The 22,633-nt window shown below is 40.9% G+C and overlaps 1 protein-coding gene across 2 annotated transcripts in view; it reads left to right on the top strand.

The window, feature by feature from the left end:
• The first annotated feature begins 3,143 nt into the window (after positions 1 to 3,143).
• Positions 3,144 to 22,633, top strand: part of LOC134226512 (ras GTPase-activating protein 1) — a 28,214-nt gene continuing 8,724 nt past the window's right edge. The window contains exons 1-5 of one of the 2 annotated variants that reach the window (XM_062707337.1): positions 3,144 to 3,307; positions 3,512 to 3,793; positions 3,864 to 3,977; positions 4,269 to 5,254; positions 5,779 to 6,125. In XM_062707337.1, coding sequence (XP_062563321.1) covers positions 3,625 to 3,793; positions 3,864 to 3,977; positions 4,269 to 5,254; positions 5,779 to 6,125 — 1,616 coding nt within the window. In that variant the 5' untranslated portion in view covers positions 3,144 to 3,307; positions 3,512 to 3,624. Of the gene's footprint in view, positions 3,308 to 3,448; positions 3,794 to 3,863; positions 3,978 to 4,268; positions 5,255 to 5,778; positions 6,126 to 22,633 lie in introns of both variants that reach the window. The other variant, XM_062707338.1, reaches the window with a different exon arrangement.

Raw genomic sequence — 22,633 nt, 5'->3', positions numbered from 1 at the left:
GAGCGTCGATATCAATTGAAATATTTAAGTCGTCCATTGCATTGATATCTGGTAGACTAACAATATACATCAGTTGAATCGAGCGAAAATGGTAAACTTTCTGTGTTATGAGTGTTAAAATAGAAAAGTTTAAAAAAAAGTTAGCCCCCCCTAGAATTTTTCATTAGTTACGCCAATGAGTAGAATCCACCTCTATTAAAACGAAAACTTCCGGAAAAAGGTTGATTATTTCCATTAAATTTTTCGCCGGTCACCGAAGTCATCTAGAAAGATTTATAAGAAACTTAAATGTGATCAAGCTAAACATTTTATATTTCTTACCTAAAATCATGCTACATGATGTATTTTATGAGGGCTCCTGCTGAACGGAAGATTTGGGTTTCTGAAAGTTAAAAATATTAATTTATTTCAGTATAACATTAAAAACAAACTTACTTTTTCCATCACGACCAGTCTGTATATAAACAAAGATGGCAGTTGAATCAAGCGAAAAAATGACTGAAAATTCCCACATGCACACTAATGTTGATAACTGTAACAGATGCAGTAGGTTTAACTTGAAACGGCATGATGTTTCAACGTATGTGTGACATGCTTGAAAACTATGGAGAACAAGTAATTATGCTCAGACAGTATACTGAAAGGTCACAGCTTGTTAGACGATCCATTTGAAATTTCATATCATTTATTGAATCAAAAATATCGAAGGCGGAATACGAAAAAATTTCTTGGACAACAAGACATAAACTGATTATTAGAGATAATGTAGAGTCATTGTTATATAGAGTGAAACAATGAAAAATTACTAGAGTGCGACATTTCCTCAATCATAATATAAACGGTGAAGACACGTATTAAATTTCGTATTTAGTTATGACAATTTGGCACAATGTTTTCCACTATGCGGGGACTTACTGGAAGACCACAAAATCTGGTTTTTCGGATTGTGGTAGAAACTCGATTAGAGAACGCGCACTTTAGTGGATGATAGCTTCTATTGAACTGATATGTGGGTTTTGTTTCTTATTGTTTGTACCTTGTGGGTTTTGGGATTATTCGAGTGGAGTTTAGTGTCTGTATTCATTCATTTATTTAGTTAACATCTAAACAGATAACACTGAATCAACAATTTGACGCCACAATGCACGGTTCGAGGCCGCGTCTCTCCATCCCTAGTGTCTGTATGTGTGTGTTTAATTACAAGTTTCAAGGTAAGTAAGAAGGTAGGTAATATATATAATATAATTCAATTTCAATTTGTATAAATTCATTTCATGTTTCTAGGTTCATAACATAGCCAAAACAAACAAGAAAGTGTTTGGTTGGTTTGACAGTTTAACAATGTTTGCGTTGAAAATAAAAACTTTTATATTTACACTCTGAATAAACTGAAAACACTTTCGAAGTTAAAACATAACTTTTGCTTGAATCAAATCTACTTTTATTTTTAAGAAAACTAAACGCTTTTCAAATTAAGAAGGCAAATTATTTAAAGAAACAATGTTTGTTTTTTCTGTGTAGTTAATTAATATTAGTGAGACCATCGCTACAATAAAACTTATTATTCTTTTCAATTATAACAGTTGCGGTCTACGTATGGTCCATGATTATGCGGGTAAGCCTCTTCGGGTTTCGGACAAAGACACCGTGATTGGTCCATTGAAAAGAGGTAATAAACTATAGAGGAAGCTTATTGTCGCTGTCGTCACTGTCGAAACATCTTTTGCTGGCGAGGATAGGGTGCTAAACTGCCTTTCTACGCATAATTGTCCCATGTACATAGGAAATCCCAGCAAACATGGGACAAATCTCGCTTAACTTTTCAAAAGGACCTAAGTAACATTTTTTCATGAATTAATTTGAATAGCGCAATCAACAGAAAAACATGAGAGCTTTTGATTGCAATACTCAAATTAATTCATGAAAATAATGTTACTTAGGTCCTTTTGAAAAGTTAAGCGAGAAATATGCGTATTACGGCAGTAAATGTCAACGAAGGAAAAATCAGTACGTTTTGACAGTTGGGTACCCAACATGTTTGGGAATGGAAACAAAGGGAACCGCAGCGACAATCGTCCTCTATAGTTTATTAAATATCTCATTGTCCATAAGCCATTTTATAGAAAGCTCAAATGACAGGAGACCAAATACTAATATTTACATTTTACAAGGAACATTTGCGAAAATGAAATGAAATGATGATGATGATGACGAAATGATGATGGTTTACATGCAAATTTACCAAAACAAAGACCGAGCCCTCCACTCAAAATTTCGATCAGCTGTTCGAATCTGTCTCATAAAATGGCTTATTGTCGCGATTCGCGTCGCATCGCGAGTCTTGTCGCGAGACCCGAATAAAAAAGTCCAATAGAGTTGCAATAGAAATTATTGTAACAATACAATAAATTAAATTGTAATTACAATAAACTCTATTGTTGCTGACAATAGAATAACAATTAAGAATATTGTTTTCCACCATAAATCCTATTGTAAATGGCAGTTTTACAATAGAAAATAGGGGTTGTTAGTTACCGTAACAATAAAAAAATCGTTTTTTTCTCAAACAATTTTTTTACATTACAATAGAATTTATTGTAATTCTATTGTCAACATTTTTCTGTCAATAGATTTTATTGTACGTTTATTGGAATAACAATAAGGCAATTTAATTGGTACAATAGAAGAACAATATAATTGAATGTTCATCAATAAAATGTATTGTAATTTTATGATATTCTAATGTAACTCTATTGTACAGTATCCCCCCGCTTATCCAGACCTCGCTAGTCCGACGACTCGTTAGTCCGGATCTCGCTAATTCGGAATTTTCCGGATTAAAAAGTATCAACACCCATTTAAACACATTATGCTGTCAGTTTTCAAATTTGTGCTGTGATTTTGTTTTGGTTCATTTGTATGGATTTGACAGTCGGATTAACGAGAGAAACCCCGATAGTCCGGCCATACATTTGTCGGATCAGCGGGGGTATACTGTAGTTTCTATTCGGGGAGCTTTTGCGCGGTCCAGTTTGGTGGCTGCCCGACTACACTATTCGAAATGTTTATCAACCCCATTTGAACCGATAAAGCAGATACAAACGTACGTCTTTTCTATTCATTTGACAGCACTCAAATCTGTCGCGACTTTCTTCTGCTTTTTCTTAGCAGTTCAATTTTTTCCGATTAATCATCAAAAGTAGCAGTGAAATAAAAATAGTGAAAAATGGCAAATAACTGCTACAAAATGTGAAAATACTCATATTACAACGATGCTAAAGTGAGATAATAGCAAGTAAAAATATAGGTAAGTCAAATCTTAAGCTAACGAATTGAAAAATCTAGATTTTTCAGACGGTCTGCATATTGACGTTTTTGTTGTCTTCGTTTAGTAGCTAGAAATATTTTTTTGTTTTCTCTGCAATTTTGTATAATGCTGTTTTATTAGGTTGCTTGGGAAGCGAACGATTAAATTATAATTCATGGTTCGTATTTCTTCGCGATTTCGAAGGTCAGAAACGTTGTAATTCTACCTCCAGCAGAGGGTGAGTCTTCCCCCTGTCATAGGCGGAAGTAGAGGAAAAGCAAACGGCAGTAGAAGGACGAACATAAAACGAACTAATCATGGCCGATATGATGCGAATGAGTGGAAGCGGTGCCCTTGGGGGAGGGTTCCAGCGGGATAAACTCGGTTCTCCGTCTACTGGTTCGGAAGACGGCGGAGGGATCGATCTCGGTGACATCGCCCAAGAGCTGGACCAGGACGAATTCGATGGACCTGTGGCGTTCAATGGTAGGAAGGTTTTTGGCTTGCACGTTAACATGTTATGCTAAACTGTTAATTATTGACTTTACGCTTCCAGGCGATAGACCAGCAATCACTGCTCCTCCCGAAAGCGAATGGTACCATGGCCGTTTGGACAGATTTTGTGCTGAACAGCGATTGAAATCCGCTTCAAGGCTGGGCAGTTATCTGGGTAAATTGTTACTTTAATAGTATTAAGTTAACTATAAATGCAACCAAAGTTGTTGGCTAATTATAGATCATTTGGTATGACCTTTGAAAAAAAAATATTTGAGAGTCATTTGGTACAGCACTGAAAAATGTCTGCCGAAATTATGCTTTTCATCTTAAGATCGTTTTTGAAATTTATTATCTGGATAGAAAATTTTGTATGACGTTTTCAATGTTGTTTGCCTATACCAAATGGATGTTGGTGTTTCCATCATACCAAGAAATAATCTTCTAAATTTAATTTGAATTTAAGTTCGCGAAAGTGACCGTAAACCTGGATCATACGTTCTGAGTTACTATGGCAGGACTGGAATCAACCATTTCCGGATTACGGCAGTCTGTGGTGATTTTTACATCGGAGGAAGACAATTCTTCTCGTTAAGCGATTTGGTTGGCTACTACACATCGTGCAGCGACTTGCTAAAGAGAGAGCGGCTTATTTGCCCGGTGGCACCACCAGAGCCAGTTAATGATAAGAAACGGGTGGTGGCCATTCTACCATATACCAAAATGCCGGATACGGATGAGCTCACTTTTCAGAAGGGTGACATTTTTTTCGTACACAACGACATGGGCGATAATTGGCTGTGGGTTACGGCGCATCGTACTGGAGAACAAGGCATGATTTTTCGGGAATTAGTTGAAGATCTCGATCCAAGCATCGATCCGAATACCGTCTTCTCTTGGTTCCATCCGACTTGTTCCAAAAACGAAGCCGTAGATATGCTTGTTAAAGCTGGACCGGGAAGTTTCTTGGTGCGACCGAGTGACAACTCACCTGGAGACTACTCTCTTTTCTTCCACATCAATAATCAAATACAACGTTTCCGTATCGAGAAGAAAGGCGTTCGTTATCTGATGGGAGGACGGACCTTCGAATGTTTGGATGCAGTCATAAATCGCTATCGGAAGGAGCAAATCGTCGAAGGGCACACTCTGATGCATCCCGTTATAAACGGTAGTCAACCAGAGTATCACCCGCCATCAAATGTGGCAAGCGCGGCGGAAAAAATCTACGCTACCCTCAGGGAATGTCGCGATCAGAACATTTTAAAGAAAACCAAGGGTATCAAGCATCACGGCTATCTGTTGAAGAAATCGGACAAAACGGCCAAATGGAAGCAGCTGTATTTCGCGCTTTTGGTCGAGGGCTCAGAAACGCATCTTTGCTTTTACGATAATCCGAAGAAAACGAAGCCGAAAGGTCTGATTGATCTTTCCTGTGCTTATCTTTACCAGGTGAGTAACGATTACATAGCTGTAATCTCAATTCCAACCAATTCTTTTGAATAACATGTCTTATTTTTTTTTTGTTGGAATTTTATTCCCTGCTAGGCATTGCTGCCTCGAAGCTTAGAGTTATTCAAGCACTTCCACAGTTATTAAATGCGAGGTTCATATACCCCAATACAATTTTTGCATTCGTACATCTTGAGATACTAACACGATGACACTCTTCTGCTCGTGAAAGTCGAGACAATTTCTTAGATCGTACTGGGAGTTGAGCCCAGAAACTTTCAGTTTAGTCTTGCATTGTCCTATTTAGTTTTTGCGCATGACTCTTTTATGGGAAAACTGGCACTACCTCCAAAAAGGTATTAGAAAGTATACCCAATTATGATTCCTTCCTAACTTTTGTTGTCTTGTTGTCCAAACAGCTACCGTTGCTTCATTAGCTCATATTAACATATGTAATCAGTTTTTTATAGAAATAATATAATAATAAACATCACACATATATAAAATACTTTTCTTTTTTCCAGTGCCATGAATCGTTTTGGGAGCGACAGCATTGCTTCCAGATCGTTGAACGCGCCCTACCGTGCCTAGCAACGATCACCTATCTCTGTGCCAACAGTCAGGAGAGCTATGTCGAATGGGTCAATGCGTTGAAGTCCCATTGCGTGTCTCAGCTCAGCAAAGCCCAATCGAAGGTGCCACGTTTGCGCGAGTTGCGCTGTCTGAATTTGCAAATTCTGGAAGCTCACCGTTTGCCATTCAAGCTGGTTCCGCATCCGTACTGTGTTGTTTCGCTGAATCAGGTTAAGGTGGGCAAAACTCGTGTCAAAACAGCACCGGATCCGGTTTGGGAGGAAGAATTTGTACTAGAGTGAGTATTGAGAGTTGTTCTATTCTGTTTCATTTAAGGTACAGTGGGGCAAGTGGGTAAAGGAAATCGTATATTTCATGTTCATCAAGTCATAAAAGTTGAAGATAATATTGAAATTGATCATATTTATGACATAACGAATCATCTATCCAATCTTTATATGCCTGCGAACAAGATCTTTGAAAAATATTTTTAGGATACAAAATATTTGGAAAACAAAAAAATCGGTTTCAATTTTTCACTTGCCCCACATGTGGGGTAAGTGAAAAATTGATTTTAAAAGAGGATTTTTCAATATAAGAACACATTTTCTGTTCATGTATTTCATGCAAATGATAACTATACTGAATAGAGCATAACTGTGATCTGTTAAGGTGCTTTTTGACACTTTATGAGAGTCAAAGGGCACTAGAGTGCCTCCATTAAATGATTTTTATATTTTTATGTTTTCTTTACTTGAATTTTTTGAAATCTAATATCTCATCTCCATTCGTGTCTAACACTACTTTCTATTTCAAGTTTATAGTAAGATAATGAACCTTGGCGATAATGCAGAGAAATTATCTTTGAAATATTCATCAAACCTGGAATCATATTGTGTTTCATTAACAATCCACTTATGATTTCAGTAGAAGAGTCTACATTACCAAATAAATAAATTTTATAAATTTCAACTAAATAAATCATAATAGTTGATATATTTGCAATAGTAGTGATTCTTGTATTTAAGCTATATAAATAACATTTTTCCACGAATTATTTATCAAACATGGATTATTTAAAACACTGACACGCTTGGCACTTTGGGTTCCTGATTTAGTATTACCACGTGTCACTGTAATAACCAAAAGCCTTCGAATGAGTTTGAATTGGTATCATTTGTTTATATACGCCTAATAGAAATTATTTGTGTTTGGAAAAATAGAGAAATGCATTTCAGTGTCGGAAAGTTTTCACTTGCCCCACCCATGGTAAAAAACAGGCAAAGAAATAATTTTTTTTTCAAAATTTATGATGTTCACATCAATATTTTTGTGTCGGGAATTCAAAACTACAAAGAAAACCAACTTATCAATGCACTAATTGAATGTGTTATGGAAACCAACATAAAAAAATATTTGTATTTATTGACACGCAAAACAACTTGTGCAAAAGATAAACTTGAAAGGTTAATAAACTTTTACTCTCGCATGTTGAAATGGTTCATTATTTCATGTTTCACTTATTCAACGCATTGATTTGAATGGCCTTGTATGATTGTGAAGTGAAATTGAATAATTCTGTGCTTCATCAGTGAAATACTTGCGTTTTTTTCACTTACCCCATTTACCCACTTACCCCACTGTACCTTATCTGTTTGCTTGTTTCACGAAATAATTGTTTTTAGATTTGAAATTATAATTTACTTTACACTAGTTTCTTTTCTGGTTGGAACAGCTCATTTTAGAAGAAGCCAGTTGTTGATTAATAGGGTAACCGGCGGTAATGTTGGCCCTGGATGTAACATTGGCTCATCACGCAAATAATTCAATATTTCAGCGATAATACGTCGATTTGTAGGGAGATATTAACCACTACTTCTTTAGAAAAGTGTATCAAACATATATCTGCTTCATAACTCTAGATTTATACACTTCTTAAACTATTAAAAGCAATTATCTTGCGTGAAAAATCACTTTGACTCGGTTTTTAGCAGCCTTGTTTCCTTGACTTATGCAGGCTGGCTGTGCTAGAGTTTTTCTTTTGCCCAATAAAAGAGTTTTCTGAATGAACATACCTGCTTTCGCACATCAGATGAATGGATAACAACCACACTATGTCAGCTATCATTTTTATTTCACAATTTCCATTAGTAAAGCGACATAAAAAACCAAAACTTTTTTGGACAATACTGGGGCACCCGTAGCCAAATGGTGGCATGCGCTTTCGATTTGTAGCACCACGTTAGCATAGGTGAAACTCTAAAATCAAAACATTCTCACTAATAACCCGTACTGGAGAAAATAACCGAAATGCTGCAGATAGAATATCCGATGCTTGCGATTAGGTTGCTAAGAATTTTTGTAAAAACAGGTTAATCCACTCATCGGTCAAGTTTCATTCGCAAATTACATAACGCTAAACTCAACCCACACCAAACCTCTAGTAATGCTTCATGTATGGTAGGGTTCTGAAATTTAGTCCTTAACGCTCAGACAAGTACCTTCCCCCAACCTAAAACGTCATGTAGTTTGTAAATGGGCCCTCATGATGCTTTTCTCGAATCACGATATAATCGCTTTCATTCGCAGAACATACCAAAAATAATTGCCTACCTTACGGCTTCCAAACACGATTCAAGCAAAAGCGATTCAAGCATCAACCTTTCGTGGTTCGATACACCATTTTCTTCATAATTTTGCAAATAAATTATTCAATTAGTGTAAGAATATTTAGTTTTATCATCTTTCGCACGAATCCTTCAAACATTTCTCATTTAATAATGGACAGATACAATGGATTGTATGTTTCATTAAATAAACTTTCAACGTCATTTCATGTGCATAATTGCAAGTCAAATTACTTGACAAATTTATTATTTATTTAATCAGACTAAGGCCGAAGTGGCCTGTGCGGTATATAAGAGTCTTCTCCATTCGGCTCGGTCCATGGCTACACGTCGCCAACCACGCAGTCTACGGAGGGTCCGCAAGTCATCTTCCACCTGATCGATCCACCTTGCCCGCTGCGCACCTCGCCTTCTTGTGCCCGTCGGATCGTTGTCGAGAACCATTTTCACCGGGTTACTGTCCGACATTCTGGCTACGTGCCCGGCCCATCGCAGTCGTCCGATTTTCGCGGTGTGAACGATGGATGGTTCTCCCAACAGCTGATGCAATTCGTGGTTCATTCGCCTCCTCCACGTACCGTCCGCCATCTGCACCCCACCATAGATGGTACGCAGCACTTTCCTTTCGAAAACTCCAAGTGCGCGTTGGTCCTCCACGAGCATCGTCCAGGTTTCGTGTCCGTAGAGGACTACCGGTCTAATTAGCGTTTTGTAGATTGTCAGTTTGGTACGGCGGCGAACTCTATTCGATCGGAGCGTCTTGCGGAGTCAAAGTACGTACGATTTCCAGCCACTATGCGTCTCCGAATTTCTCTGCTGGTGTCATTTTCGGCAGTCACCAGTGAGCCCAAGTACACAAATTCTTCTACCACCTCGATTTCGTCACCACCGATGCAAACTCGCGGTGGGTGGCTCACATTGTCTTCTCTTGAACCTCTTCCTATCATGTACTTCGTCTTCGACGTGTTGATGACTAGTCCGATCCGCTTAGTCTTCTTCAGTCTGATGTAGGCTTCCTCCATCTTCTCAAAGTTACGTGCCATAATATCTATGTCGTCGGCGAAACCAAATAGCTGGACGGACTTATTGAAAATTGTACCACTCGTGTTAATCCCTGCTCTTCGTATTACCCCTTCCAAAGCGATGTTGAATAGCAAACACGAAAGACCATCACCTTGCCGTAACCCTCTGCGGGTTTCGAAGGGACTCGAGAATGCCCCTGAAACTCGAACTACGCACATCACCCGATCCATCGTCGCTTTGATCAACCGTGTCAGTTTATCCGGAAAACCGTGTTCGTGCATTAGCTGCCATAGCTGGTCCCGATCGATTGTATCATATGCGGCTTTGAAGTCGATGAATAGATGATGTGTGGGCACGTTGTATTCGCGGCATTTCTGCAGTACTTGGCGAATGGCGAACACCTGGTCCGTGGTGGAGCGTTCGCCCATAAAACCCGCCTGGTACTGCCCCACGAACTCCCTTGCAGTTGGTGCTAGTCGACGGCATAAAATTTGGGAGAGTACCTTGTAGGCGGCGTTCAGCAATGTGATTGCGCGGTAGTTGCTACAATCCAGCTTATCGCCCTTTTGTAGATGGGACACACGACACCTTCCATCCACTCCTGCGGCAAAACTTCCTCCTCCCAAATCTTGGTAATGACCCAGTGCAGCGCTCTAGCCAGTGCCTCACCACCGTGTTTAAATAGCTCTCCTGGTAGTTGGTCAACCCCAGGGGCTTTGTTGTTCTTCAGCCGGCCAATCTCCTCCTGGATTTCCTGGAGATCCGGAGCCGGTAGAATTATGTCCTGCGCGCGTTCTCCCAGGTCCATCACCATACCGCCATCTTCGTCTGCCACATCGCCATTCAGGTGTTCTTCGTAGTGCTGCCGCCACCTTTGGATCACCTCACGCTCGTTCGTAAGAAGGTTCCCGTTTATGTCCTTACACATATCAGGCTGTGGCACGTGGCCCTTACGTGAACGGTTTAACTTCTCATAGAACTTTCGTGTGTTATTAGCGCGGTACAGTTGCTCCGTTTCTTCACGGTCTCGATCTTCCTGCTGGCGCTTTTTCCTCCGGAAAATCGAGTTTTGTCTGTTCCGCGCCTGTTTATATCGTGCCTCGTTCGCCCTCGTGCGGTGTTGCAGCAATCTCGCCCATCCTGCATTCTTCTCTTCCACTAACTGCTCACATTCGCCGTCATACCAGTCGTTTCTCTGATCCGGGGGCACCGTGCCAAGTGCAGCGGTTGCGGTGCTACCAATGGCGGATCGAATATCTCTCCAGCCATCTTCAAGAGACGCTGCGCCTAGCTGCTCTTCCGTTGGAAGTGCCACTTCCAGCTGCTGCGCGTATTCTTGGGCTAGTCTACCATCTTGTAGCCGCCCAATGTTAAGCCGCGGCGTCCGACTTCGACGCGTGTTGTACACCGTCGAGAGTTTTGAGCGCAGACATACTGCAACGAGGTAGTGGTCGGATTCAATATTCGCACTGCGGTAAGTGCGGACGTTCGTGATGTCGGAGAAGAATTTACCGTCGATTAGAACGTGGTCGATTTGGTTTTCCGTTTCTTGGTTAGGTGATCTCCATGTGGCCTTGTGGATATTTTTGCGGGGAAAGAAGGTGCTTCGGACTACCATTCCGCGGGAGGCTGCGAAGTTTATGCATCGTTGGCCGTTGTCATTCGATACGGTGTGCAGACTATCCGGTCCGATGACCGGTCTATACATTTCCTCCCTTCCTACCTGTGCGTTCATGTCACCGATGACGATTTTAACGTCTCGCAGTGGGCATCCATCGTATGTCTGCTCCAGCTGTGCGTAGAACGCTTCTTTCTCGTCGTCGGGTCTCCCTTCGTGTGGCAGTGCACGTTGATGATGCTATAGTTGAAGAAACGGCCTTTAATCCTCAGCTTGCACATCCTTGCGTTGATTGGCTGCCACCCAATCACGCGTTGGCGCATCTTACCCAGCACTATGAAGCCGGTTCCCAGCTCGTTGGTGGTGCCACAGCTTTGGTAGAAGGTAGCCGCTCGATGCCCGCTTTTCCACACTTTCTGTCCTGTCCAGCAAATCTCCTGCAGCGCCACGACGTCGAAGTTGCGGGGATGTAATTCATCGTAGATCATCCTGTCGCAACCTGCGAAACCTAGCGACTTGCAATTCCATGTTCCAAGCTTCCAATCGTGATCCTGTATTCGTCGCCTAGGTCTTTGCCGATTATATCGAGTCGCATTATCTCTTATATTGTTCGTAATGATTGGTTTTCTAGGCGGCTTATTGGGCCTGCGCAAACCTCCTGTCTCGTCGGAGGGCCGTCGTGTCAGGGCTGTTTAGCGTCCCACCTAACACCAGGACTTGGGCTTGTGCGCTTTGAGCGGCACACGGTCGCTTTGGTGGGGCCTACTTGCGGATACATGCAGCTTTTTATAGAGGTTTAACAGGGCCCACTGTCAAACCCCACCACATCCTAGGCAAGCCCCACAACTCGCAGATGGCCTGGGGAGGGATCGTCAAGCCCTTGGACATAGTCCCTGCTGCCCGAATACAAGAATTACTTGACAAATACCTTCATCATAATTAAGATTTATTATTGCTTGCAAAAAGTATTTTGATCTGTAAAATGATACCGAAAAAGTATTCTTTCAACTCGGGAAGTTGAAACATGTGAGAGTTTTGAGAGGATTCACAACAGCTGATCGATATAGAGAGGAGTGGAATCAAACGCACGTACCAATCATAAAACTTCAATGCAGGCAGAGTTAAAAACAAGCATCCAATAATTTTATTTATGAATAATTGTGTAATAATATCAGGTAGTTGGCACAGTTATAACTGTTTATGCACAGTACAAAGCAAGGAATTGCCTAGAATAAGTTTTACAATTGGCTTTCTTCAGTAGTGCGTTATGCATCATCCCCACCTAAAGCATTGTTTACGTTTTGGAAAAAAGTTTCTTTGAGAGTATCGCGAGAGCGAGAGCAATACAACTGCCATGGTTTCAACTAGCAGTAAATCTCAAAATTATGCGGCAGCCAATAATTAACGTATGCAATTAGTTTGAAGGCACAACATGAGGGCTAGAACATGTAGCCTTTTTGCAATTGCAGTTTTGAATACAGTTTTCATTTTTCTAAACTTCTTCACTTGCCAATATGGTAAATATTTGGGAAAAAATGATTCATATAATAGTATTTTCGTTAGCATGTCCTTGTTAAGCGTGCTATTGGGGGAATCTGAAACGCACTCTCACAATCAGTGTGGTAGTATTTTACATGCAACCAACAGTGTTGGTAAAAACTCAAAATCTCAAAACTCATGGATGATTCAAATCAAGCGTGAGTTGAAACGCACCCTACTCAGCACCTAAAAACTCATGGATGAGTTGAATCATCCATTTGAATCATCGTAGGTTTTCTTTTGTTCTCCTTCGTTAAAAAAAGTGAATTGACGTTTGTCGCATACAATATAAGACACTCTTTTATGTATAAGCAAAAAATTGCCCCCAAATTGATTTCAAATGCGTTTTTAGACCAAAATGATTTTTTGGCAAATGAGTGAAATGATGCGTTTTAGCATGAAAAATTCAAGCGTGATGCAATCCTTTAAAATCGCAGACGATTTCATTCGCACGGGAGCGCTCGTTGATTGAGATTTATGAGTGATTTTACCAACACTGGCAACCAATTAGAATTCACGCTCAATAAGATGATTTGATTTTCTCTATTTGTTTGCATGCTGCCTTTTTTCAACGCAAGCAAAATGACTGGCACTATAAACAGCAACCCGTCTTTATCTCTCGTATGTTCGAAATCAACAATCACTCGTCCCAAGTGGGCTGAAGAATTATCCATCTGATAGGGACAAGGATGCCGACGTTTTGTCCATTTCTCTCGAGACTTTCGCTGGTTTTAATGAGATATTGCGGACATTCATCGTCGTTTTTTGCTATTTGGCGTCAAAACCAAATGTAAGCAAGCCGGCTGGTGGAATAATTCTGGTTGGAAATGCAATATATGAAGATTTATAACGATAAATGTGCTCAACCGTAGCATAATGGGCCAAGGTTTGAGCCGTTACCCCTATACGATAAAACAACAATCAAACTTAAAAAAATCTGCTCACTTTTGAAATAATGCATCATCTTTGTATGATGAAATTCCAAATTCTTCTTATTTTATATTGTTAAAATTGTGACAAATAACTTTTAAACAAACCAGCTATCAGTTAGCGCTTAACTTCCAAGCAGTGGCAGCAGTTGTGCTTTGCTGGAAGCCGCATGCGGGCTATGATTTGTACTATCAAATTATTTCTTTCCGTAATTTTCGATTCGCAATTGTTTATGTGTCGTGAGTATTGTCGCAATGAGTGTTCGATTATGCGAACGTGCCGAAGAAATCGTCCTTTGCAGAGGTCCATGACTTTATTGGGTCAACGTTGGGCCTGCAGCGCGACCAAGTTGTTCGCCTTCAACCAAGTAGAGCACTTGGGTGCGCATTCGTAAAGGTCGTCGATCTGGAGCTAGCGCAGCAAATTCTAGCTGTGCACGATAAAAAAAACAAAGAAGGAAAATTTACAAATTACGAATTACCCTCGAAGACGCACAATGGCGGAAACCCGGACAAAACCTCAATTTGTTTTTCGTTTGTTTCAAAAAACTCATATTTTTTTAATTTAACACATATATTAAATGAACTGATTCCAAAATTTGATGATTGTAGTTTGTAAATTTAATTTTTGGTGGCTCCCGAACAAATTTGTTCATTCATTTTCATTCATTTATTTAGTCTACATCTATACATATAACACTGAATCAACAATTTGACGCCACAATACACGGTTCGAGGCCGCATCTCTCCATCCTCGAATACGCCCCACGCTCGCCAAGTCGTTCTGCACCTGGTCTGCCCATCTCGCTCGCTGCGCTCCACGTCGTCTCGTACCTGCCGGATCGGAAGCGAACACCATCTTTGCAGGGTTGCTGTCCGGCATTCTTGCAACATGCCCTGCCCATCGTACCCTTCCGGCTTTAGCTACCTTCTGAATACTGGGTTCGCCGTAAAGCTGGGCGAGCTCATGGTTCATTCTTCGCCGCCACACACCGTCTTCTTGTACACCGCCAAAGATGGTCCTAAGCACCCGTCTCTCGAATACTCCGAGTGCTTGCAAGTCCTCCTCGAGCATTGTCCATGTTTCATGTCCGTAGAGGACTACCGGTCTTATTAACGTCTTGTACATGACACATTTGGTGCGGTGGCGAATCTTTTTCGACCGCAGTTTCTTCTGGAGCCCGTAGTAGGCCCGACTTCCACAGATGATGCGCCTTCGTATTTCACGACTAACGTTGTTGTCAGCCGTTAGCAAGGATCCGAGGTAGACGAATTCCTCGACCACCTCGAAGGTATCCCCGTCTATCGTAACACTGCTTCCCAGGCGGACCCTGTCGCGCTCGGTTCCACCCACAAGCATGTACTTTGTCTTTGACGCATTCACCACCAGTCCAACTTTTGTTGCTTCACGTTTCAGGCGGGTGTACAGTTCTGCCACCTTTGCAAATGTTCGGCCGACAATGTCCATGTCATCCGCGAAGCAAATAAATTGACTGGATCTGTTGAAAATCGTACCCCGGTTGTTACACCCGGCTCTCCGCATGACACCTTCTAGCGCAATGTTGAACAACAGGCACGAAAGTCCATCACCTTGTCTTAGTCCCCGGTGCGATTCGAACGAACTGGAGTGTTCGCCCGAGATCTTCACACAGTTTTGCACACCATCCACCGTTGCTTTGATCAGTCTGGTAAGCTTCCCAGGAAAGCTGTTCTCGTCCATAATTTTCCATAGCTCTACGCGGTCTATACTGTCGTATGCCGCCTTGAAATCAACGAACAGATGGTGCGTTGGGACCTGGTATTCACGGCATTTTTGAAGGATTTGCCGTACAGTAAAGATCTGGTCCATTGTCGAGCGGCCGTCAACGAAGCCGGCTTGATAACTTCCCACGAACTCGTTCACTAATGGTGACAGACGACGGAAGATGATCTGGGATATCACTTTGTAGGCGGCATTAAGGATGGTGATCGCTCGAAAGTTCTCACACTCCAGTTTGTCGCCTTTCTTGAAGATGGGGCATATAACCCCTTCCTTCCACTCCTCCGGTAGCTGTTCGTTTTCCCAGATTCTGACTATCAGTTTGTGCAGGCAAGTGGCCAGCTTTTCCGGGCCCATCTTGATGAGCTCAGCTCCGATACCATCCTTACCAGCTGCTTTATTGATCTTTTGCTGTTGAATGGCATCCTTAACTTCGCTCAAGGTGGGGGCTGGTTGGCTTCCATCGTCCGCTGAACTGACGTAGTCGTCTCCTCCGCTGCCTTGACTTTCATTGCCTGTACTCTCAGCGCCATTCAGATGTTCCTCGTAGTGCTGCTTCCACCTTTCGATCACCACACGTTCGTCCGTCAAGATGCTCCCATCCTTATCCTGGCACATTTCGGCTCGCGGCACGAAGCCTTTGCGGGATGCGTTGAGCTTCTGATAGAACTTGCGTGTATCTTGAGAACGGCACAGCTGTTCCATCTCCTCGCACTCCGCTTCTTCCAGGCGGCGTTTCTTCTCCTGAAAAAGGCGGGTCTGCTGTCTCCGCTTCCGTCTATAACGTTCCACGTTCTGCCGGGTACCTTGCTGCAGCGCGACCGCCCGCGCTGCGTCCTTCTCCTCCAGAATCTGTCTGCACTCTTCGTCAAACCAATCGTTCCGTCGACTTCGACCCATATACCCGACGTTGTTCTCCGCTGCGTCGTTAATGGCTGCTTTGACTGTATTCCAGGAGGCCTCAAGAGGGGCCCCATCGAGCTCACCCTCTTCCGGCAACGCTGCCTCGAGATGCTGCGCGTATGCAGTGGCGACATCAGGTTGCTTCAGTCGCTCTAGGTCGTACCGCGGCGGTCGTCGGTACCTAACATTGTTGATGACGGATAGTTTTGGGCGCAGTTTAACCATCACCAGATAGTGGTCAGAGTCGATGTTAGCGCCACGATATGTCCTGACGTCGATAATGTCGGAGAAGTGCCGTCCATCAATCAGAACGTGGTCGATTTGTGATTCTGTCTGCAGTGGCGATCTCCAGGTGTACCGATATGGGAGGCTGTGTTGGAAGTAGGTGCTGCGAATGGCCATATTCTTGGAGGCGGCGAAATCAATTAGTCGTAGGCCGTTTTCGTTCGTCAGCCGGTGAGCGCTGAACTTTCCAATAGTCGGTCTAAACTCCTCCTCTTGGCCAACCTGAGCGTTCAAATCTCCTATGATGATTTTGACGTCGTGGCTTGGGGTACAAATTTGTATGGAAAATGAAAATTTGACTGAAGTTTTTTCGGGAACGATTCGGAACCTATTTTTGGTCTACTTTCCGGTGGTAAGCGTTGTGATTTGCTCCTAGTTGCTCCAAAGCTGGAAATTGACTGCTTCATTGTCAGAATGAGGACGCTGTTAATGCTCCAAACCTTAAGGCGTGCGGAGGAATGTCTTACGAAAGGTTGAATGAATACTCTTATACCTAACTGAAATCTCAAAAGGCTGCAATAAGGGAAGATCCATAAGGTACGTCACGTGAAAATAGGTGATTTAAAAGGAAGGTGGATAACAGAAAGGAAGAAAAAGAACAAGAAGCAAAAAGGAACAAGGGAAAAATAAATAAAGAAAGATGGAAGAAATAATAAGTAAGAAAGAAGTTAAAAGAAACAGGAAAGGTAGAAAAAAGAAAGAAGAAGAAGGTAGATGGAAGACAGAAGAAGAAGGAAGACGAAAGTTAGTAAAAGGAATAAGGAAGGAAAAAGTACCATGGAAGAAGGAAAAAAGAATTGAGGAAATAGCTGGAAGATGTAAAAATAAAGAAGGAACAAGGAAGAAAGAAAAATAAAAATGAAGAAGGTAGAAGGAAGAAAGAAAAGAAAGAAATAAAAAAAGAAGGAACAAGAAAAAGAATGAAGGGTCAAAAATGGAGGAAGAAAGAAGAAAAACCTAGATTAATCCACCTAGCAGTGATGGTGCCTTTCTCGCGCGAATAAATAATTTAAAGGTTAAGGATAAGTACCTAAAAATGACTGACACTTTTTTATGCGATTATTTTGCAAAAAACCCAGATTAATCCACCTAGCGGTGATGGTGCCTTTCTCGTTCGTTCAAAAGGTTTGGAAAAATCTAAAATAACACTAATATGTGGATTGGTATCATTTTTCATATTTGTTTATATGCATAAAAAAAATCTCGCCAAACGCAATTTGTTGCAAACAAATCGGATGAGCATAAGAGCAAAAAATGGCATTCTATTTTGTAGTTTTAAAATTAGTATTTTCTCCATAACTTTTGACCCAATTGTACGATGCGGCCAAGTTTCTATAGGAAACAATGGGACAAGATTCTGCGTCGAATGCAATCTGTTGCGAGCGACATGAGAAGCACACATATTGCACATCTATCACAGTAACTTATATATGACCGGATTCAGTTACAATATGGTTACTGCAACCAGATTTGTTGAACTTGTGTTGCTTGGGGAATAGATGAAGTCTAAGTGCTAAAAAGTGAGCTACACACTTAATCGCTAGAATTATTCTCGGTAAAATAAAATGACGAACGCGGTCAGTAAACCATATTTTTACTGAAATTTCGTTAGAAAATAAGACTTTCAAATTGATTACTGAATTTCGGCAAACAAGTTTGCCACAGTCATCGGTAATGTAAAGTTGAACCGAATCTCGGTAAATCCTATGTGTCAATAACTGAAAAGTAGATGCGTGTGTGGTGGCAAAAGAAGACACACAATAAATAGTAATTTTACCATAACTTCTAAGCCCATAGTCCGATCTGGCCAATTTTCAATAAGAAACAAGAGACATTCTGCGTCGAATGCAATTTAATGCGAGCAAATCGGTTGAGGAAAAGTGCCTGAAAAATGGTATGGTATAATTTTCGATCCCATAGTCCGATATGGCCAATTTTCAATAGGAAATAACGGGACAGGATTCTACGTCGAATGCAACTTGATTGATACAACTTGATGACAGCAAATCGATTGAGGATAAGTGCCGGCAGCCCTTACTTTGCACCGTTCAATGTGGAAAAACGATCCATTAAAAAAAGAAAAACGATCCATAAAACATCTGAATGTTCCATAAAACGCTACCATAAATCCATAAAATAGTTCAAGAGATTCCATAAAGAATATTTTTATGATCCATAAAACTTTGAAAAATGATCCATGAAATTTCTAATTTGCGCAATTTATATCCTGATGATGATCCATAATTTCAGCCATATGATCCATATTGGTCATATGATCCATAATTTTGATAATGTGATCCATAATGCTTGGAAAGAAGGCCAATGAAACTATATTAATTGATCCACACATTTCATAAAATCTATGGATCATTTATCAAAATTTATGGATCATATCACCAAAACTATGGATCATTTGAACAAAGTTATGGATCATATGGCCAGAATTATGGTTCATATGACTAAAATTATCATATAAAATTATCATATTACTGAAATTATGGATCATCATCACGATAAAAAAATGCGCAAATTTGAGGTTTTATGGATCAAAATATAGTTTTTTATGGATCATTTTCCATATTTTCAAGGGGAAAATAGCAAGAATTGTATTGTTTTTCTTGACCATGTTAATGGAACATATTTCCCAATTAATTGCTAAATTTTAGCTTAGTTATGGATCGAAAAATTATTCTTTATGGAATATCATTAACTATTTTATGGATTAATGGTAGCATTTTAAAGAACATTCAGATGTTATTTATGGATCGTTTTTCAGTTTTTTATGAATCCGTCTTTATCGTTTATATGCAAAAGTATGTTTTGCCGATAAGTGCCCGGAAAATGAGTGACATTTTTTACGCGATTTTTTCGTATGAATTTGTATTTTGGCCATAACTTCCGATCCCATAGTTCGATCTGGCCAATTTCAAATAGGAAACAATGGGACAGGATTCTACGTCGAATGCAACTTGTTGCAAGCAAATCGGTTGAAGGTAAGTGCCCGAAAAAAGAGTGACATTTTTTAGGCGATTTTTTCGTATGAATTTGTATTTTGACCATAACTTTCGATCCCATAGTCCGATCTGGCCAGTTTTAAATAAGAAACAATGGGACAGGATTCTGCGTCGAATGCAATTTGTTGCGAGGAAATCGGTTGAGAATAAGTGCCCGAAAAATGAGTGACATTTTTTAGGCGATTTTTTCGTATGAATTTGTATTTTGACCATAACTTTCGATCCCATAGTCCGATCTGGCCAGTTTCAAATAGGAAACAATATGACAGGATTCTACGACGAATGCAACTTGTTGCGAGCAAATCGGTTGAGGATAAGTGCCCGAAAAATGAGTGACATTTTTTACGCGAATTTTTCGTATGAATTTGTATTTTGGCCATAACTTCTGATCCCATAGTCCGATCTGACCAATTTCAAATAGGAAACAATGGGACAGGATTCTGCGTCGAATGCAACTTATTTGCAAGCAAATCAGTTGAGGATAAGTGCCCGGAAAATGAGTGACATTTTCACGCGTTTCTTTCGTATGAATTTGTATTTTGGCCATAACTTCTGATCCCATAGTCCGATCTGACCAATTCCAAATAGGAAACAATGGGACAGGATTCTGCGTCGAATGCAACTTGTTGCGAGCAAATCGGTTGAGGATAAGTGCCCGAAAAATGAGTGACATTTTTTACGCGAATTTTTCGTATGAATTTGTATTTTGGCCATAACTTCTGATCCCATAGTCCGATCTGACCAATTTCAAATAGGAAACAATGGGACAGGATTCTGCGTCGAATGCAACTTGTTGCAAGCAAATCGGTTGAGGATAAGTGCCCGGAAAATGAGTGACATTTTTTACGCGATTTTTTCGTATGAATTTGTATTTTGGCCATAACTTCTGATCCCATAGTCCGATCTGACCAATTCCAAATAGGAAACAATGGGACAGGATTCTGCGTCGAATGCAACTTGTTGCGAGCAAATCGGTTGAGGATAAGTGCCCGAAAAATGAGTGACATTTTTTACGCGATTTTTTCGTATGAATTTGTATTTTGGCCATAACTTCTGATCCCATAGTCCGATCTGACCAATTTCAAATAGGAAACAATGGGACAGGATTCTGCGTCGAATGCAACTTGTTGCGAGCAAATCGGTTGAGGATAAGTGCCCGAAAAATGAGTGACATTTTTTGAGTAGTTTTGCGCACACACACACACACACACATACACACACATACACACACACACACACACAGACATCACCTCGATTCGTCGAACTGAGTCGATTGGTATATAACACTATGGGTCTCCGGGCCTTCTATAAAAAGTTTGTTTTTGAAGCGATCATATAGCCTTTACCGTATACTTAGTATACGAGAAAGGCAAAAATGGTATAATTTTCGATCCCATAGTCCGATATGGCCAATTTTCAATAGGAAATAACGGGACAGGATTCTACGTCGAATGCAACTTGTTTTGAGCAAATCGGTTGAGGATAAGTGCCAGAAAAATGAGTGACATTTTTCACGCGATTTTTTCGTATGAATTTGTATTTTGGCCATAACTTTCGATCCCATAGTCCGGTCTGGCCAATTTCAAATAGGAAACTATGGGACAGGATTCTGCGTCGAATGCAACTTGTTGCGAGCAAATCGGTTGAGGATAAGTGCCCGAAAAATTAGTGACATTTTTTACGCAATTTTTTCGTATGAATTTGTATTTTGGCCATAACTTTCGATCCCATAGTCCGATCTGGCCAATTTCAAATAGGAAACAATGGGACAGGATTCTGCGTCGAATGCAACTTGTTGCGAGCAAATCGGTTGAGGATAAGTGCCAGAAAAATGAGTGACATTTTTCACGCGATTTTTTCGTATGAATTTGTATTTTGGCCATAACTTTCGATCCCATAGTCCGATCTGGCCAATTTCAAATAGGAAACTATGGGACAGGATTCTGCGTCGAATGCAACTTGTTGCGAGCAAATCGGTTGAGGATAAGTGCCCGAAAAATGAGTGACATTTTTTACGCGATTTTTTCGTATGAATTTGTATTTTGGCCATAACTTTCGATCCCATAGTCCGATCTGGCCAATTTCAAATAGAAAACTATGGGACAGGATTCTGCGTCGAATGCAACTTTTTGCGAGCAAATCGGTTGAGGATAAGTGCCCGAAAAATGAGTGACATTTTTTGAGTCGTTTTGCGCACACACACACACACACATACACACACACACACACACACACACACACAGACATCACCTCAATTCGTCGAACTGAGTCGATTGGTATATAACACTATGGGTCTCCGGGGCTTCTATAAAAAGTTTGTTTTTGGAGCGATCATATAGCCTTTACCGTATACTTAGTATACGAGAAAGGCAAAAAAGTATTTTGGCCATAACTTCCGATCCCATAGTCCGATCTGGCCAATTTTTAATAGGAACCAATGGGATAGAAGTCTGCGTCGAATGCAATTTGCGAGCAAATCGGTTGAGGATAAGTGCTCGAAAAATGAGTGACACTTTTTCATGCGATTATTCCGTAAAACAAGTATTTTGGCCATAACTTCCGATACCATAGTCCGATCTGGCCAATTTTCGATAGGAAACAATAAGATAGAAGTCTGCGTTGAATGCAACTGGTTGCGAGCAAATCGGTTGAGGATAAGTGCCCGAAAAATGAGTGACACTTTTGCTACATTTTGGTACGTGGGTGCGCACAGACGCACACACACATGGGTCAGCAGGGACTTTGTCCAAGGGCTTGACGACCCCTCCCCATGGCCACTGCGAGTTAGACCGGGACCATCGTCCCTAACCCCTAATCCCAAGGCGTTTAGCGACCCGTGCCGAGGGGATGCATGGCCAGGGGGGTGAAATAATAAGCTAGGCCTTTAACGGAGCCTGTGGGGTACCTGCACACTTAACTCATTTTACAGTATTCGGTAAATTTTACCGAAATCTCAACAGCAGAACTATTCGGTAATTTTTTTTACAAAATTTTTGTAATTTTTTCCATTGCTCAACTGTCAAAATCACCGAAAATCAGTAAAATTATTTACCGAACAGTTCTGCTGTTGAGATTTCGGTAAAATTTTACCGAATTCCGCGATTTATTT

This window comes from Armigeres subalbatus, chromosome 3, assembly GCF_024139115.2.
Source record: "Armigeres subalbatus isolate Guangzhou_Male chromosome 3, GZ_Asu_2, whole genome shotgun sequence".
NCBI classification, from domain to species: Eukaryota; Metazoa; Arthropoda; class Insecta; order Diptera; family Culicidae; genus Armigeres; species Armigeres subalbatus.
The sequence above is the reverse complement of the archived record's forward strand: the minus strand, read 5'-3'. Positions and strand labels throughout refer to the sequence as shown.